This window comes from Amphiprion ocellaris, chromosome 23 (genome assembly GCF_022539595.1).
Source record: "Amphiprion ocellaris isolate individual 3 ecotype Okinawa chromosome 23, ASM2253959v1, whole genome shotgun sequence".
Lineage (NCBI taxonomy): Eukaryota > Metazoa > Chordata > Actinopteri > Pomacentridae > Amphiprion > Amphiprion ocellaris.
Window position 1 is genome coordinate 6,055,148 of NC_072788.1, and position 20,131 is coordinate 6,075,278.

At 41.6% G+C, this 20,131-nt stretch overlaps 1 protein-coding gene across 1 annotated transcript in view; it reads left to right on the forward strand.

Annotated features, from left to right (window-relative positions):
* Positions 1-20,131, forward strand: part of efnb3b (ephrin-B3b) — an 86,378-nt gene that overhangs the window by 34,914 nt on the left and 31,333 nt on the right. The window contains exon 2 of the mRNA XM_023274831.3: positions 5,024-5,313. Coding sequence (XP_023130599.1) covers positions 5,024-5,313 — 290 coding nt within the window. The remainder of the gene's footprint in view (positions 1-5,023; positions 5,314-20,131) is intronic.

Genomic DNA, 20,131 nt, shown 5'->3' on the forward strand with positions numbered 1-20,131 from the left:
TTGTTCACCACCTTTCTTTGTTGCTGCTACACACCTTGTCCAACATGTTACATTTTTTCTCCACACCCCTTCCTCTCTCTCTCTCTCTCTCTCACTTCACTGATTTCTCCCTCTTCGTTTCTTTCTGTCGTTCTTTTTTCTTCTTCTCCTTTCCAAGCACTGCACCTGCCCAGTGGCATTTTACCTCTCCCATTCTGCATTGCAGCTCAGCTCTGACTCAGGGTACCATCAGATACCACTCACAGAATGCGTCATGCAGGAAGCAAAAGGTGCTTGTGTTTTTAAAAAAAAAAGTGTGCATGTGTGTGTGTATCAACCGGTTTCAGTCTTCATGTTTAGGGAAAACTAAACCTGGATGTGGGTGGATGTGCTCGGGCAAATCTTTTGTGTTTAGCAGAAGGGCATTTGTATGGGCCTGTATGTGTGTAATAGATTTTTTTCAGCTTAGGCTTTGCTGCAGAAGCCTCAGGAACTACCACCATGTTTACAGTTCGTACTCTATAAATGGTGCGGGTGCATGTGCTCGCCAGTCTGAAGCCGACAGGAGGGTGAAATATGCGTGTTGAGTGAAGCTGAGTGGCTGCCTCTCCAGTATAAGTATTTCCTGATAACCCCGAGTGACCTGGGTAATGAGAAGTGGAACAGTGGCTTCCCAGCAGGCCTCTGGGCCCGCCTCAGCTAAAGCTCCTCTGCCGCTCAGTTTGCATTCTCCAGTTCCCCTCCGGTGTGCGCCGCCAGCCAAACACGACAACAGATAAAAGCTCACGTCTCAATTTATAGCAGGTGTAAGGCTGTTTGCTCACAGCCCTAAGAGGTAGCTGTAGCCTGCTAGCCTGCTAGGTGGATGAGGATGGTGTCAACAATAGGAGACAGAAAAAGAACCGATTCCTCTCATTCGCCCTGGGTAACGACAGTATTTTTGTCTGGTTACCCAGGGTTGCTTTTCAAATACACCACTAAAACCAAAACTAGTAAATATAAGCCTGCAAGACCTGTTGTATACTGTATGGCCAGTGGTAGCCTACAGAGCTAATTAACTACCAGCAGTGTCTCCATAATGTAATTTTATGTACATTTTGTATTTTCATATCAGAAAGGTTGTTGGAAACAGCAACATTTGAAAGGAAAACTTTCATAATTATGTAAAAACTATTGTTACACTCACTTAGGGTTGTTTTTGGCTCTTGAAAACATTTTTTATGGACCAGTTTTGACGTAGCAATTTCTTTGTCTTTGTCTGCCAGCTAATAATTACACCTTTCTCATTTGAAAACAATGTCTGAAATGTCTAAAATTTGCGTGCTCTGTTTTTGTTTTTAATATTTTTAGCAGTTGGCTAACAACAGTTTTTTTTCCCCAGCTTCTTCTACACTGTTTATTAACGTTAGCATAGCGTAACTGGCAAGACTAATTAGCATTTTTCTCTTGAATTTTTTTGTGACATTTCCAAAGTTCCCTTAAAATTCACTTGAAAACACAGCTAATGTGAGCATGCTAAAACCATAGGATGTAGGCATTAGCATTGTTAGCATGTCAGCACACCAATTTCAACATCTAGTTCAAGAGCCGTTAGCATTAGCTGCCAATTTTGAGTTTTCTTTAAGGTAAATGGTCAGATTTTTCAGAACCACTGTAGCAGAGGCCTTAAAAAAACTGTAGAGCCCAGTTTACCTCATTAATGTGACAATCAGATAATATAATGCTAGCTATATTAGCAACATTCAGGCTAGCAAGATTTATCCAGGTTGTACAGCGATGCTTATATGCTCTCAGGCTTCCACAAATACAGCAAAAGAGACTGGAATTTTTTGTGTCTAAAAAGCTCCGAAGTTAATTTGCTCTTAATTGATTCTACATTTTACTTTTAGGTACTACTCAGCTTTGAAAAGCAGGTGTAGTCTGAGAAAATAACAAGTTATCAAGGTTAGTTCAGTTTTGTTGTGGAGTTTGAAACATGCAGAGACGGAGGTTCTAACAAAGACACCATGAAGTTGCATTATGAGTGTGGTTTTTGAGTTTAACCCACTCGAAGTATTAAAAGTGACAACTGATGCTTCATTTGTAACTGCTTTCCTTTAACCCTCTAAACCCCAAGCAGTTACTAGACATTTTTGGCCCATTTTTCCTCACTGTTGGCTCATTTTTCACTGCATCATTCAGTCCTCCACCTTTATGGAAACAGCACAACGATGGTTAGAAGTAGAGATAACCCAAATGTGTCATTATAATGCCAGTAATCACTATAAAAGTGTTGAATTTCTGTCAAACACTGAACAACTTGGAATCAAAATGTGCTATATTTTTCCATGTGTAACTAATAGTGGGAAAAATGGTGGCTCTACATACTAGAGATATATTACTTATTACGTTTTAGTTTGTTTCCATGAGTTTCTCCCATAATATGTGTAAATGCAGTTCCACCCAGCTCAGCCTGTTTCCTAAAATTTTGTCATTTGATTGTTAATTGCAGCTCAGTTACTAATAGCTTCATGGTTGCACTAAGAAGCTGCAAAAATGTTTGTCTTTTGTGTAGCAAATTGAAAAATATCACAATTTTAAGCTTCGATTTTGTTCATTTACCAATGGAACTAAACATCAGATGAGGTTAGTTGAATGATTTGGGGAAAATCAGATAATTTGTTCAGCTTCTGGCTCTGATTGATTAATTTGGGGTTTAAATCTTTAAATCTGTCTCCAACTAAATTGCTGTTGAACCACCTCAATCTGTACAACTACAGTGCTTCATAATTAATTGTCACAAAGTAAGACACAACCTTGATAACCACTGATTTGGACTGTGTGTCGCTGAAAGATAAACAAGATTTCTTTTAATTTAAAAAATGAAACTGTCACTTGTTGCCTATGTGACAGCAGCAGGATTTATTTAGTCTTTTTTTGACAGTACAGTTATGCAACGTCGCTCATTGTCTTCGTATACTTTGTGATCTTGCATTGTTTACTTTAATACTCAAACGGTTGTCTGACAGCAGAACAGAGAGAATAATTAAGCAGGTTTTATTGCGGTGACTCCCATGTGTTCATGAGGATTTGTTGGAAACAGAAACAGCATCTGAGTCAGAGGTAACAGAAAATGGGGTCCTTAACATTACAGGCATTTGCTTCCTCCCACATCCACATCAAAGTGTCACTTAAGATTCTCTGAGAATGCTAACAGTAAAACGAAAAAAAAAATCCAGCAAATCTCCTTTTCCATTCGAACTGGCTATAAACACTCTACCTCTTCCTGTCAGTTGTGACATTTATTTTAACCTGAGATATAGTCGCAGCCGGTGTGCTTCCACGACTTTCTCTCTTCCCACTGTTAGCCAAGCAGGCTAGTGTGGTGCGTTAAAGTCATCGTAGGCCTCTGAAGCTAAGTTGATAACTCGCATTATTTGGCCTTATCGGCAAGAGATGGCCCTGTACTGTGAGGGGGATGGCAGAGTCTGAGTCATTTGTTGAGTTTCTGCCTCTCTGACTGCTGTGTTTCATGTTCTGGGCTCTGGAGCGGCCTTTGGAAGCCGTGCAGCCACAGTGAGCCCACCAGCTCTCACACTGCAGCAACGCTTTTTCATGTAGGCAGAATTGATTTCAATTTTCATGTGAAATGTTTCCTCAAAAGTTGCTCAGGAAAACCATTTAGGAGCGTTAAGGCCACGCAACATCAAAGCTGTTCACCGGAAGCCATACTAGTATCATAATAATGATAATAAGCGTAGTTTTGTGGAATTTAGCCCGCCTGTTGGATTAGAGTCACTGCAGGCTGCGGGTTTTCCTTACGTGACAGGTGTCAAATTGTCAGTTCGGCTGGAAACAAACAAACTGCACATCCTTCATAGCAATGACAGACTGACATCAAGGCAGCTAATTAGCAAACTAATTAGCTGTACATACCTGAGATTTGGCACTGGCAACTTTGTTGTGCAGATCTACAGCGATAGTTGTCTGCCTGTTTCTTCCTCCACGGACATGCCTCAGTTCTCACTTCCAAGTATGAGAGCTGAAAAGGGAAACCGAGCTCAGAGGGAAAACGTGCATCGCAAAGAGAAAGTAAATGCTTCTCTGTTGTTTTATCTCTTACGCATACATTCACATATGTGGAACTGGTTTAGCGCATTTGTTTGCAATGAATTGTGTTTGAATTCTGTGCGGATCAGAGTCTCATTATAAAATATAGAGTTTAACATTTAAATATATGTGTTTAGTAGAAATACCTTAAAATGACACATCAACATCATTCGCCTGTTGTCACAATCATTCAAAAATAATACTCTCCCTATTTGACACAGGTATAAAAATATTAACTTTGCATATGACCAGCGACAACAGATGGAAATTAAGCTCTTGGGCTAACTCGTGATTCATTTTCACTCCTGTTTTCTGTTGATAAATGAGCACTATCCCTGTCCAAAAAAAATGAATTAATGAAATGAAATGATCAAGGTCAAAATGAGTCATTTTTAAGATGGAACAGGCTTTATTACTTCCACTCCTCCTGCTTTTGCATACATTTAACTGCTTTGATATCTGTTAAGTGTAAAAGTGCATAAGATTTTGATCACACAGAAATGTTTCTGAACTCAAGGTCATTTCTGTTTGGGAGTTTATGACAGAAAAGGACTTAAATGAATGCTTTTCCAATAACTAAATCCTTTTTTGGCCTTGCCAGTGGTTATTTTCCCTACGTGGCTCATCAACTGGTGGTTTATATTTTCCAACGTTTTTCTCCACCACCTCATAGGGTCAACAGGGGATTGCGTGAGCTGGTGTGGTAAAAATGTATTTGTGCAGTTGACTGCACAGCAGTTCCTCTGTAACTGCACCTGTTCCCTTTGAAGGAGAAAAGATACGAAAGAAGTAGGAGAAACGAGAGAGAGCTAAAGGACCCATCTGTTGCTCATTCAGCGGCATGGACAGGTGGCTCTGAACTGGTTTATAGAGACTTTAATTAATGATTCTCTGCCTTTTCCTCTCCCCTGACTCCTTGCTTTATTTCTCTTTTCTTCTGCTTTCCTACCTCCAGGTTCAGGGACGACAAGGGCTACGTTCTGTACCCTCAGATCGGGGACCGGCTGGACCTCATCTGCCCTCCGCAGGACACCGCCAGGTCCACGCCGGAGTACGAGTTCTACAAGCTCTACCTCGTGTCGTCGCGGGAGCAGGCGGACCGCTGCGAGGTGATGGGACCCCCCAACATCGTGCTCACCTGCGACGAGCCCAGCCGCGAGCGCCGCTTCACCATCAAGTTCCAGGAGTTCTCGCCCAACCTCTGGGGCCACGAGTTCAAGAGCATGCACGACTACTACATCATCGGTGAGTCGAGGAAACCGGACCAGACTGCAAATTAGGAAATGAGGAGATGGTCTTTGTGTGTGTGTGTGTGTGTGTGTGTGTGTGTGTGTGTGTGTGTGTGTGTGTGTGTGTGTGTGTGTGTGTGTGTTTGTGTGTGGGTGGTGGGTGGGTAGGTTGTTATGATTGCATGGCTGATTTCTGATTGTGCTTGAGTGTGTTTGTTTATTTCAGTGATGATGGTGCTGATTGGGCGGGTGTGTTTAGAGTAATTAGGTTGGAGAATTGTGTGTGATCCGGGCCCACAGGCGGATACACTACGCTGCAAAAAGTGACCAGATGTCAGTTTCGTGATGTTTTAGGGGTCTTTTTTAGCTGCAGATTTTCTCGCCAACTTTCGTTCATTTCACCTCCACGGAATTAAACACACATCAGGTGAAGTCTCTGTTGTGCTCAAAAGAATATTTTACTCTCAATTATTTTTTGTTTCTTGCAGCGTCCTTGGGTTTGCCACTTGTGTGGGATTTTGTGTTTAGCGAAGTGTGGTTACAATTGTGCCTCAGTGTCATTTCTAAGAGTGCGTCTGCCATTGCCATGTCTTTGTCCTGCTCGGCTGCTGTGCTGGCCTCAAGCCTGTTTATTGTTACTGCCAGCCTCGCCGTGACCACAAATGGCGAAGCGCTGTTTGTTTTGTTTTATTCACGAAGGTTTGTTTGGAGTTAGGCTGCTCGGAGACCCGATGAGGTCATCAAGGCGAGCCAGGCCAAGCGTTTGTATCGGACGGAACAATCTACAAGCAAAGGTCGCTTCAACCGAAACCTATGGCTTGTTTTTAAAATGCAGTCCGAGAGCCAAGAGCATCCGGTGCTACACACAGAAAAAACACATTCACGTGCATGTATGTACACACACTCCCACACGCCCACAAGTTTCCAATACAAACACAATCACTGTAAAAAAAAAAAAAAAAAAAAAAAAACACCTCAGGAGTGAGAGAGTGAGCAGGAGAGACAAAAAGAGAGAGACCCTGTTTGATTCCCATAGCTCTCCTCCCACGCACCTGCGAGCTCTATTCACTCAGGTGTGCAAATGCGCTTTTCATTTCTTCTCGTCTGCTGCTGGAAAAAAAAACCAACCTAAAAACGATAGAATGAGTAGAGCCAGGAGGAGGAGGAGGAGGAGGCTGGGACAGAGATGGAGAGACAGAGGGAGAGTCTGAGAATGAGACAAAGAGAATACGAGATCTCTGGAAGTCCGTGAAGTCCCTCTTACCTCTTTGTGTTCTATATTTGTTTGTCGGGTTTCAGGTGCGCTCGGTTTTCACTATCGGTCCTTAAACCTGCCGTGTTTGTGAAGAGAGGTGAGGCACTGGGCATGTTTCTCCTGCACCCTGCATCAGTATCAGCATACAAGTATTTCTCACAGATTAGATATGAGGAGGTGAGATAGCATGCAGTGCTGCAGCAAGCCACCGTGTGTGTGTGTGTGTGTGTGTGTGTGTGTGTGTGTGTGTGTGTGTGTGTGTGTGTGTGTGTGTGTGTGTGTGTGTGTGTGTGTGTGTGTGTGTGTGTGTGTGTGTGTGTGTGTGTGTGTGCAACCAGAGATCCAATGATCCAGGAATTTGGGCCTGATAAGGAGAGAGGAAAATTAATGCAATCTGATACCCGCTGATACCCGATTCAGTGACTGACAGATGTTTAGCAGCACAGCCTGAACAGCCCTCAAATATGGCTGCAAGAAACCGCCACTTACAGGAGACATTAAACAGAGTCTCAGATGGTTAAATTTAACTACGGTCTTGATTTAAAATCCTTTGGTGCACCATTCTATACTGTTTCTTTTAAAGCCCGGTAGGCACCCGCTACTGTACAAAAGCTCACAAAACATTTCACTTGATGTGGGTGCAGCAGTTTTCTCAACTGATCTCCTTCTAATTAATTATAATCATGATTTTAGTGCTGTCCATATTCAGATTTTACACTGGAAAGCATAATCTAGGATTAGTTTTTGCTTAGATGTCCAGAAATATGTCAAACACAACACAGCACAACAAGTTTGAATCTTGATTCGTCATGTCGAGATTGCATTAATCTTCCAATCACAATGAGTCCTCCATAGAAACGTATGTTTTGACTGTTGGCAGCTACTTCGCGACATACCAGTTCCGCACCGTCACAAGAGGGTTGTTGTTTTAAGGGAGAGTTCAACTTTGTTTTCTTTCTCCCTTTGAGCAAACCACAGGATGTTCAAAGTGCCCAGTGTTCAAATATCAGCCTCCGTGATGGAAAATGTAGTGATAATGTCTCCAACACACCTAGTCAGCTGCTTATCGTGCACAAAATATCAGCAAGTTTCAAAATCACAGCAGAATAACCTATAAATCACCACAACTCCAAATGTTTCCTTTGTTTCAGGGCAAAAAAGCACATTCTGAAAATATTCACATTTGATTAACGATCTTTTTACAAAACATTATGAACAAACTGAAATTTGTTAGGAAGAACAAATTCTATTTCAACAACATTATGCCTCAGTTCGTCATTCACACATTACAACATACAGATTACACAGTGTCGACAAAGGTACAAAACATTTAGTCACAGGTATCTGGAAGTGAATGATGCAGTATTTTATTTAAAAAAAAACAATAAACATAAGACAAAATATTACAAAAATGAGACACAAAATGACAAAAGAACAATGAGCAATCTAGTATTTTACTTCATGATCAAAACAACTTGTCATAGTCTAGAAATTATTTTAAATTTATAGTTTTACAAATTTACAATTTGCAGTGAATGTCTTCTCTGTAATTTTTACACTTTACAAAGTCATCTTGCAGGCCGGATTGGACTCTGGAGGTCTGGTTTTGGCCCACGGGCCGCATGTTTCACACCCGTTTTAACCCTCATGTCATCCTGCAGGTCAAAATTGACCCATTTTAAAGTTTGAAAATGTGGGAAAAAAAAGATTTTCACAGTGAAACTTCTGATGTCCACATTTTCAACATTTTTGGGAAATCTGTGAACATTTTTTGGTGGAAAAAATAAATGTTAAAAATATCTACCAAAATCCAGTGAAATTCACTGGATTTTGGTTGATTTTTATGTGAATGTTCTTGAGAGAATATTAGAAGTTTTACTGATATATATGGAATCACTTTAGATATATTTTAGGATTTTTTTTGCAAGATTTTTACTCATTTTTTGAAAATATTTACAAGAATTTTCTTGCCCAATTTGGGGGATTTTTTTAAAAAATAAAACATTTAAGGGAAACTTTTGAGGAATTATTGGAATTTTGTTTCTGAAGGTTTTGCAAATTTTCAGAAATTTAGGGAATTTTTTTTTTTGCTGAATTTTTAGATTTTTTTTCAGACAAGGAAACGTTATTTTTTGGTGCCTGTAAATGAGGACAACAGGAGGGTTAAAGTCTCTCTTAAAGGATCAGGAGGACCAAAATTAGAGCTGAACGATATGCAAAACAATCCTATTGTGGTTATTTTGAAAGATATTACATCCTGATCTTAGTGGGAATGGCGGTTTTCACATTTTGTGTTCACCTAAAAACAATATATATAAAAATGATAATGTGATTTTTGCTGCGGTCTGAACAGAACAAGCATGTTCTCTTATGTCTAGAGAATATGGTTTATAGGCTCGAGCACCACCATGTTTCATTTATAAGGCTATATTTCAACACATTTTATCTTCATCAAAAAAATCGCAGCTCCCATGAATTGGATATTGCACTTGGCTATAGTGCAGTTTCAATAATATTTGGATTTATTGTTCAACTCTAACCAAAATCCCATAAGTGTAGAGCCCCTCGTTTCCCACCAGCTTTATGTTGCTCACCTCTCTTCTTCACTCCCACCTGACAGCCAGGTGTCCACAGACAGAGACACTTTTATCTCCACGCACAGACCAGACCGATCGATTGACAGCTCCAGCCTAATCAATGACGGCAGCAATGGAAGGTCACACCGGCGCTCTCACTTTCACACAGGTTTACTCACACATTTGAAGGGGGGGAGAGAGGTGAGGAGACAGGGGAGTAGCTGATCGCAGAGAGCATTCGGTGCTGATAACTTATTGATAACATCCACAGATCGCTTGTGTATAGCGAGCAACCGGCCTCTGATCACGCGTCCTTAATGAAGAATTGCATCGAGTCTCTCACCGCAGCTTCTGTGTACTTAATGAGGCTGCGAGGATAATTAATAACTGTTAATCCTACTGCTAATTTAGAGCCGCGTATCTGCTGCAGCTTGTGTCTGCTAACTGGCCCTACTGGGAGGATCTTGTGCATACTGAGCTCACTGTGGGCTGCGATTTCAGTCCCTGAATTCAGTTTGAATAAATGTATGTTTGTGCATGTGTGTGTAAAGGCACCAATGTATGCAAAGGCCTCAGGGAAATCTTGTTTTAATTAACCTATAGCATAGTGGGATTTAATTTGCACGCTGCAGACTGGGCACACAGGACAAGCGTATGTATGGGAGAGCAGAGTGGCAGGCTGGTGGAACAGCAGGCGGAAACAAGGCAGTGGAGGTTAATTTCAAAGTTAAACCCATTACAGATTACCTGTTACTTGCTTAACCCTCGTGTCGTCCTGCGGGTCAAAATTGACCCGTTTTAAAGTTTGAAAATGTGGGAAAAAATATTTTCACAGTGAAACTTCTGATGTCCACATTTTCAACATTTTTGGGAAATCTTTGAACATTTTTTGGTGGAAAAAACAAATGGTAAAAATGTTTCTTAAGAATATTCACACAAAAATATCTACCAAAATCCAGCAAAATTCACTGGATTTTGGTTGATTTTTTTGTGACTGTTCATAAGAAAATATCTGAAGTTTTACTGATATATATGTAATCACTTTAGATGTTTTTAGGATGTTTTTGGAAGATTTTCACTAATTTTTTGAAAATATTTTCTTGCCAAATTTGGGGGATTTTTTAAAAATAAAACTTCCAAGGGAAACTTTTAAGGAATTATTTGAATTTTCTTCCTGAAGGTTTTGCACATTTTCAGAAATTTGGGGAATTTTTTGCAGAATTTTTGGATTTTTTTCAGACAAGGAAACAATATTTTTTGGTGCCTGTAAATGAAGACAGCAGGAGGGTTAAATTTAGCCCACTGGGCAATCAGTTCCCTTTGCAGTTTACTGCCGGTCAACACATACTAAATCTCTGTTTGATTAGATTTTCTCATTCTGATCATCAACAAGTAGCGCGATTGATGTTTTCAAGAGAAATTAATGTTCGGGTCTTGAGAAAATCAGAAAAAAATGAAACTTACATGAGACTCTGTGCTCTCTAATGCACCACAGCTGCCACTGTTTTGTAATCACATTACTTGAAACCCATTAAATGTAATTCTTTACTTCCACGTCCTGGGGAGAGGAGAGAAAGAGCGGGAAAATTGATTAGTTCTACTTATTGATTGATGTTTTCATTCATAACATGAGGTCAGAGTTTACATAAACCCATTTCTCCGTCACTCTCTCGCTCCCTCTCTGGCCTTCTGTTTTGTCTACGTCGCTCTTTCAGCTTCTCCACCCTTCTTTCTCCTCGTCTCTTTCACCATTCAAATCCTGCCACACACACACACACACACACACACACACACACAGACATGCTCAGTACATGGACTCAATCTGCAGATCAAGCCTTTCACTGCTTTTAATGAGTCATTTGAAATTGGGCTTAGTGCAACACGCACACAAACACATGCACAGTCAGAGGCTATGTCATTTTAATGAGAACGTCAGGAGGAAACCATCTTCTAGCAGCTTTAAAGACTGGCCCAGGATCAGTTGATGTTAAAGGGCCAGTTCATTCAAATTCAGTGGAACCATGTTACGTTCTAGCTTTGTTTGCTCAGGTGTGGAAAGCTCTTTTCATATATTTGCTGATATTTATCATAAGCAATCAACAACGCCTCCAGGACCAGTTCCCCTGTAAATCTGCATAATCCACTGACCTCACTGTGAACTGTTTGTATGTGAAGCAACAGTCCCTGTAAAACCTGACTGGCAACATGTATTTTGGATTATCCAGAGCTTTGTGTAATTTTGGTGAACATGTCCTTAAGCATGCAGCTTTCCGGCACTGAATTTTTAACGACATGGTGCCGCCTGTGTTATTCTCAAATATTTGTCTCCAAAAAAGAATCAGTGTGATATTAAAATGTATTTACAGACCAGGATGAGGAAAGAAAATGATCATGTGTGTGACTAGATGGTGTGTTCTCCCAAAACTCAAAGCAGTTTCTGATCATTTTTTTGCTCACTGTGGGCTCAAATTTCATTGCAGTATAAAGTTCTACACCTTTATGGAGACAGCAGAAACTCCAAAATGTCCTTTGTGCACTATAAAATATTATAATACCATAAATCCTAAAAACAATCATATAATACAAAATATATCTTAATAAGACTGTAATGAAATATTATTTCCTTAGATTTTTTTTTGTTGTACAAAAATGAAAAACACATGAAATCAATAAGTAATACATTACTTTTCCAAGGTGTTAAAAATACTGCGTAGTAACTGCTTTGTGTAAACACAACCTGCAGTTCAGCTGAGTAGTCAGGAAGTTTTGTTTTGGGATTGTTAGTCATTGGTGAGTCACTCTTGGCTTCTGCACTGAAGAGCACCAAATGTCTTGTTTACTGAATCTGCTTCATGGGAACAGTTTGTTTTTAGCTAAATTTTAAATGACACAGGTGGTGTAAAGTGATTTTGAGCTCAGTTTTGGTTAATTTCCCCGATGGAACTGCATGCCACACATGATTAGTTTGTGGACAATCGGAAAATATGACAGTTTTTTCTGTTTTTACAGTTTCAGTCTCCAACAAGTGGTGTAGCTTTGATGATTTTACATACCTTTCAAGCTTTACATCGGTGCATTTTGGGGTTCAGATGGTTAACTCTCCTCTTGTCCTCATTTACAGGCACCAAAAAATATTGTTTCCTTTTCTGAAAAAAATCCAAAAATTCTGCAAAAAAATTCCCCAACTTTTGAAAATTTGCAAAACTGTCAGGAAGAAAATTCCAATAATTCCTTAAAGTTTCCCTTGAAAGTTTTATTTTTTAAAAATCCCCCAAATTTGGCAAGAAAATTCTTGAAAGAAATCCAGTGAAATTTGCTAGATTTTGGTAGATGTTTTTGTGAATGTTCCTAAGAAACATATTTAACGTTTCTTTTTTTCCACCAAAAAATGTTCAAAGATTTCCCAAAAATGTTGAAAATGTGGACATCAGAAGTTTCACTGTGAAAATTTTTTTTTCTCCACATTTTAAAACTTGAAAATGGGTCAATTTTGACCCACAGGACGACACTAGGGTTGTAATTCTCCAAATATTAATAATATTATTCTTTTGAGATTAAATGATGAAAGTGAATCCTGGAAAGAAGCAGAGAGGTGGAGATCGAGGGGGAAGAGTGCAAAGAAGTTTGAATATACCTCACGTGTTCTGGGACGAAAGGATCAAACTAAGAGGGGGAAATAAAAGAGGGATAGAGGATGACAATTGACAGACATGGATTTGCTGTTCTGTGCGTGGCTGATGTGAATGGGATGTGAGTGTCAGTTGATACACAACCACCCCATCTCATCTGCAGGGTGACACTGAAACACGGCGGCCACTTTCAATCATCACTGCTGCCGTCGAGGGACTAGGACACACACACACACGTTCGAAAAGCAACGTGCAGTGAATGATTGCAGGCTTCCAGTCAACATACATGTGACCTCATGTGTGACTGATCTCTTTCTGTCTTTCTCACACACACACATACACATGTCAGTAATTTTCCTTGGTGCTCACCATAACATATGCACGCTCACATCACCATACACAGAGGCTTTCTCATAAATGTATGCACTGACACACACACGGGCCTGTGGTCGAAAACGCACACAAAGTGATCTCGAAATAGCTCGCACACATGCACGCCCGAAAAGACACCGAAACATATGTACGCTTACACACAAAGTTTGGTCAGATCTGTTGTGCCGAATGGGTCAGTCGCTGTGGGACTGCAGTGTTGTTGCTGTTGCACACTGAGACAGATGGTGTGAGTGTGTGTTCGCGCGCTTTTAGGGCAGATACAGGTATAAAATTGTCGTGTGTGTGTGTGTGTGAATATGCAGCTAGCAGGTGCATGTATAGATATGTAGGATGGACATGAAGGCACTTTTGTGTTTGCGTGTGTGCATGAATGACTCCCAGTGGTGTGTTTATGGTGCAGGGCCCCTGGGGCTTTGCAGAGAGCCCAGTGCTTGCAGTCGCACAATGGCAGAGATAAACAACCCCACCCTGCTAATATGAATAATAGAAGAGCTGACTGGAGCCTGCAAACCCAGAAAAATGTGTGTTTGTGCATGTTTGCATGTGTGTGCATAAGGATAAGTTTGTGGGGTTTTTTTTTTTGTGGGAAGGTTAGCGGTGCGTTGAATGTGTGTGTTTTGTGCAAAGTCACGGCTTTCCACCCTCTATTCTGCACACTTTATTTCCTCTCTCTTTGGCTTTTCTTTTTATACTGTATTCCTGTTCTGTGTCACTGTGTATATCTTTCTTCTCTATCCATCTGTCTTTATTTTCTCTCCTGGCTCATTTTGTGTTTGTACCCTTACAGCATTCAATGGAAAGTTTGTGTGAAAGTCGGTGTTTCTGTGTGCAGCGGGACAGGGCGGGGCTACATGTGTGTGGTCTAATTGTTGGACAGCGCAGGGGCAGGCATAACGCGTGCAGACAGCAACGTCAAAGTGTTCAATAATGCAGAGGTACTCACTGGTTTATTTATCAGGGTTAAGCTGAAATAAATGACACAGAATCCAGATGGGGGAGAGGGAGGGAGGGAGGACGAAGAGAAGTGGAGGAATGGGTGGGGGGAGACGGAGTAGAAGAGTGAGAGACAGATGAAGAGAGAAAGATGGAGAACGACAGCGAAACAGCGAGGAGAGGGGAGGAGGACAGACAAAGGAGGAGAGGAAGCGTAGAGAAACGCTGCACTGCAGCCTAAATGAGCTGCACCTCTCTGCCACTCTGTGCTACTTTATGATTCCCCGTGTGCAGACGTGCGTGGCCGTGCGTGTGCGCGAAGCACAACTTTGTTTGTGACTGCGGTGAGTAGGGCAAAAAAGTGAAAGATTGAAGGAACGAATGGAGGGATGGAAAGCAGCTGGGTGGAAGAGGTGGGGAATCCAGGGACTCTGAGAAATCTATATCTGCTGAATATTTGATCAAGTTTAAGCCCTCTGATTTGAGCCTCCTGCCGGGCTGTAAAGCAAGCACAGACACAGGGGAGAGAAGAGGAAGAGCTGCAGAAAGGAGGAGGAGCAGAGGGTAAAGAGAGGAGAAACAAGATGACCACAGTGAGGGGCTTCGGGAGAGGGTAGGGGTTGTTTTTCCACAGAAATGGACGTAATTGCATAGCGTGACATAGCTGGAATAGCTGAATTAGTTTAACTGATAACTGAAAAGTCACATCAGGATTCAGCCACATTTGATCTAAATTAGGCAACAACCTCCTCATCCATTTCTGCATGGCTTTTTAAGGGCGTGACATGTTTTATTTATGTATTCTCCTCATCGAGTAAGAACCAGAAATCCCACACAGTGTCAGTCACTTGTACTAACTTGATGTAGTTACGATGATTCAGGCTGCAGATCTTTAACTGGCAAACTTCATCCTAAGTCTGAAGGCACACAAAGGTTTAGAAAGTGAAACACTCTAGGTTATCAACAGATGGCAGAAGCAATTTCAACTTTATGCCAAATAATTAAAATTGTATCACTTCTCAATAATTGCATTATTTATAAGTTGAACAGTGAAATACTTAATCGTATAAGTAATCAAAAACAAATACTTTGGAAATATATATTGAAATACAGCACCATTGTAGAAGCTCAACACAGAAACAAGTGAAAGCATCTATGTTAGAAAACACGTGATCACAAAAAAAAAACACTAAATTGACAATACTTGTGATTTCCAATCAGCCCAGTTGCTTGACCCTTGTTTTAAAATAACCTTTTAACATCAGAACTGTATCAGTTTTGAACCTATGGGATGGATGTGTCATGGCTCCACCTGGAAAAGCAATGTCAGAGGAAATAAAAAATCAGATTTGAATGAGGTCTGGAATCGAATCAGGGCTACCCCAGTTAATGCATAGTCCTGACATTGAAGCACAGAAGTGGAAGTGTGATATTATGAGGGTGCACATGTGCAAAAGGTGTACGGGAGATAACATTTGTGGATGGCACTGTGAATGCCTATGGTAAATCTCAAATTACTGACTGACAGGATGACTCCTAGTCTGAAGATTCTTGGCAGAAGAAAAATATTCAGCACGGTAGCGAGCCAAAACACACTGCCAAAATCATACGAGAGCTTCAACAGAAGACAAAAGAGAAAACTATAAGAGCAATTACCCTTCTGTTCAACTCAGAAGTGATGCAATTGCTATAAGGTAATGCAAAATTTTAATAATTTGACAGTTTGGTGATATTGCACAGAGGTGTACTCACTTCTGTTGCATACTGTATATCCCATGTGCAAAAAATACAGTTTACATATTTAATTTCTTCATTACAACTTAAAAATACACACCTGGAGTCAAGAGCTTTCCCATCTTGACCACCCGGAATAGACGTGTGTTGTACATTTTTCAGATTCAAGTGTGTTTATGCTTTCACATCTGTTGCGGCCCTCGGGGGGCATGCCTCGAGTTCGCTCTGAGCTCGCCCCCGACAACTATTTTGAGGTGGACCTGAGACTGCTCTTCTAGCCCGCAACACATTTTTCACACTCCACTAAACACATCGAAGTCTTGGGGCGAACAGCCTCGGTTAAATTCTCGTGTGAAAATAGCCTCAAATAAAGTGCAAAAGTGGAAAATGGAATAGAATAGGCCAGCAGGGGATATGGTGCAACGGATCCGACTAATTTCCCCTCTAGAGATAAAGTTCATCTGCATCTCTCTATGGATAAGAGAAAGTGAATAGTAGAAGCATGGCTCTATTAAAATAACAGTAGTCCACTCGAGTGTTTTAAATTATTATGTCTGATATTCCCCCAAGCTTCTTTGTGTGCGTCTCCATTGTATGCATAAGTCTGTGTACACATGCTTAAACACAGCCTGCAGATCACTGTGAGACCACTCTAAACACGCACCATACGCCGACACCTATACTGGCGATACAAATAAGGCCAAGGCATTTCTGGTAGAGATAATAATGGAGAGGGACGGGAATGAGCTGATGTGAAGCGACACTGCGAGGGAGCGAGGGATATTTGGGCAAGAAAAAAAAGGAGAGAGAGAGAGAAGAGAAAGGGGAGGAAAAAGATGAAAAAAAGATGTGTGCTGAGTGTGAGTAAGAGAAAGTGACAGATCGCCTGGCCGATTTAGGTCAGCAATCAGAGCTGCGCTACTGTCTGCGAGATTGGCTGTGTGTGCGTGTATGTTTTGGTATGTGTGCGATGTTGGTTCAGAGCTTATGTGTGTGTGGGCAGCCGGTGCATTTGTGGGTGTTTGCGTGTGATTGCGTGTCTGTCTGTCTGTCTGTGCGGCGGTGTAGTTTGTGTGTGCGGTTATTGCGGTGGGCTGGGGGTTGATTGCGCGACTGAGTGTGAATACGTCTCCCGCTAAAGGTCAGACAAGAAGAATCCCTCCCTAATTGGATTGGGCCTGGTTAACATTGTATGATTCATTTAACCTTCCTACACCGCCTGTATGTCTCACACATACACAAGCGCGCTCGCACACAGATACACAAACTTTTTCTCGCTCCCCGTCGCAGCTTGACAAACAAAGGCGTCATTGTGCCGCTGCCTTCTGCTGAGGAACCTTTCGCAGAAGGATGTGTTACCCAGCAATCAGGCATGGGGAGGGGGGTGTAAAACAAGCGCACCTCTCGGCTGACCTCTGCCATCAGCAGAACGTATTACCCTGCTAATATAGCCTTGATTTAGTGCCCAGGTTCATGCAAACATGACCCCCGATCAACATAATGAACGTGTTCACACAGACAGATGTGTGACCCTCCGCACAGACATGCAGACATCATGTGAGTGTGTTTGTTTTGTGTTGAAACTTTCCTCAATAACCCATCTGTCCTCCTCCTGTTTTCGTTTAATGGAATGGTTCACCGTTTTGGAAAATGCACGTATTCTCTTTCTGAGGGCGGGATAAAAATTGCCTGTGGTTAACGTATGGTCGGTTCAGCTTAGCGTAAAGACTGGAGACAGGAGGAAGCTGCTTCGCTGTGACTGTCGGAACCTAAACAAAAACACAGCCATGTATTTATGAAGAAATATTTGCTTTTCTTTACGAGAATAAAATGAGAAGATGGTTGAAGTTAGACTGAAAAGAACATCACCAGAATTTCAGAAATTCTACTATGCTGTTGTAGCATAGAGGCTAGATGAAAACTCTGTCATTATAAGACCTAATTGCAGTTAATGTTTCTAACTAGCGTAGATACAGTTAACATTTCAGCATAGTATTTAAGGAAACTGTTCACCCAAAAGGTCCACAGTTTGTTTGTGATTTCAACACTGAAAATTCTTTACATGTGATGATAATTCATGCAACATGAGCAACATTTTCTCTGTTTCTTCGCTACCTGTTGCTATATTTTGTGAGCTACTTGTCTGATTAGAGACATCAGAATTTATATCACATCCATACACACACAAATATATTAAAATGTCTTCATAATGAATAATTCTAAGTAGTTAAAGAAGCTACAGACGTGTTGTGTTGTGCTCCCTCTCATTTTGGAGATGCTTATGTGGATCCTGATGCTGCAGGAAAGACTCCTATAAACAGCTGGAAGCAACAAACTAAACTTAAGCTCCTGTTAACAATTTGTCTGCGTCCCTCCATTAACTAAAAGCATGCAAACTGTGTTGTTTGCACTTTTTGTGTTGCTAATGGACAAGCAGCACATCAAATGCTGCTTTCACTTGCACCAACTTTGGCAGCATCTTTACTATGAGTTGCTAAGATTTTTGTTTTTGGTGTTGAATGTAATAAAATAAGTTTAAAGTGTTAGAAAGTGAATGTTAAAGCTTTGGGCTTGCAGTTTCCACTTGCTTTCAGTGTTTGTGCAAAGCCAGGCTGACCACGTCCTCACTGCATGAATCTGGTTTCAATCTTCTCATCCAGCTCTTATTAGCATGTTTACCAAAATATTGAGTCATTCCCTGAAGAGAACACAGAGTCACTGTTGATGTCGTCTGTTGGAAGAGTGTGTCTATAAGTAACATGCGTGATCTTTGGCATGTGTGAGGGAGATTATGGTGTTCTTGGAGAACGACTGGACCCAGCAGCTGTTCAGTAGATGGAGAGGAAGAGGAGGAGCAGGAGGACAAAAAGTGAGAGAGGGATAGACTAAATTATAGGGGTAAGACAAGCTAGAATAATTTGAGCACGCAGAAGAAGTGAGGGGAGGAATTGAGGGAAGCGGAGGAAGGGTCGGCTGTGGACGGGATGACGAAGGAAGGATTTTTTTGTGCTGCGAGGAGATAGTGGAAGAAGACAGTGTTGACACTCAGCAGAGCAGGAGGGCCCATGGCTCAAAGACACAAGGACAAACAATCAGCCGCAAATCCTTTTTAACCACCATTTAAGCAGCCCTAATTACCCCAAAAAAGCCCACAAAGAACATCATTATCACTCTTTCCTCGTGCACGTGGATGCTGTGTGCGTGCGTGCACGTGTACTCCACTTGTTTATTGAAGGGAGATTCATTAGCGGACTGGCTGTTTACTTGTTCTCCACTAATCGTCATTGTTGTGAGATACTTTGGTGCATTTCACAAATACAACAAGGCATTTTCAGCAATTTTTTACCCCCGTCTCCCACCATCAGAGCCTAAATCCTCCCCCCTACCCACTCGCACGCACTCCACCTCTACTGGTTAGAGGATCTCTCCCCCTCTCTCGCTCTCAGTTTGGCTTATTTTGTACTCAAGGGTCAACTGAAGCCAAAAAAGCTTAATTTGATGCATGTTGTCCGCTCCAGAGAGCCAAGGGTTTGATAATAGTTCAGAATGCACAAAACTTGCGAGCCAAAAAAAAAAGCCGGGGATTTGGGACGGTCGGTGGAACTTAATGGTCCCGACGTCCTCGTGGCCCATGCGAGTGAGTGTGATGTGTTGCAGGGCCAGACAGGGCGAGGCTCGATGGTCACAAATCAGCGGCAGGGTTTGGCGTCTTGAATGTCACGGGGAGAGGAGCGCTGAGTAAGTGATACAGTGGAGACTTTGAGATGAAGACGACTTCAAGTAGTCCCTGTAGTTCCAATATTAATCCTCTCTGTTCCCTCTGGGGGGGCTTATCATCCATATTAGCACCACACATCTGCTGCTGCAGTATGCGCTGATTATATATTGATGAGGGGGGGGGATAATTGAATACCCTCATCATGGAGGGGAGCGCTTGGTCTCGTTTCTCCTCTTCAGACTATCTCAAGTGGGTGGGGGAAGGTGGGGCTGGTTTTCCACTTCTGTGTGTGTGCATATGTATGTTTATGGGTGTGTGTAATACCCTTTTGTCCGCCTGCACCCACCCCCGACTCCAGCTTCAGATCCAGGCCCTAACCACGGCTCCAGCCCTGCTAACCACTGGTTTAATATATGCAATTAAGAAGCTAATTAGAGTAATTAATTCAGCCAGGGCCAAGGCCCAGCCTGGCCCCTATTCACAGCTTTGGAATTGCCATAATCCTCCTGCCTAGGCACACACACACACACACACACACACACACACACACACACACACACACACACACACACACACACACACACACACACACACAG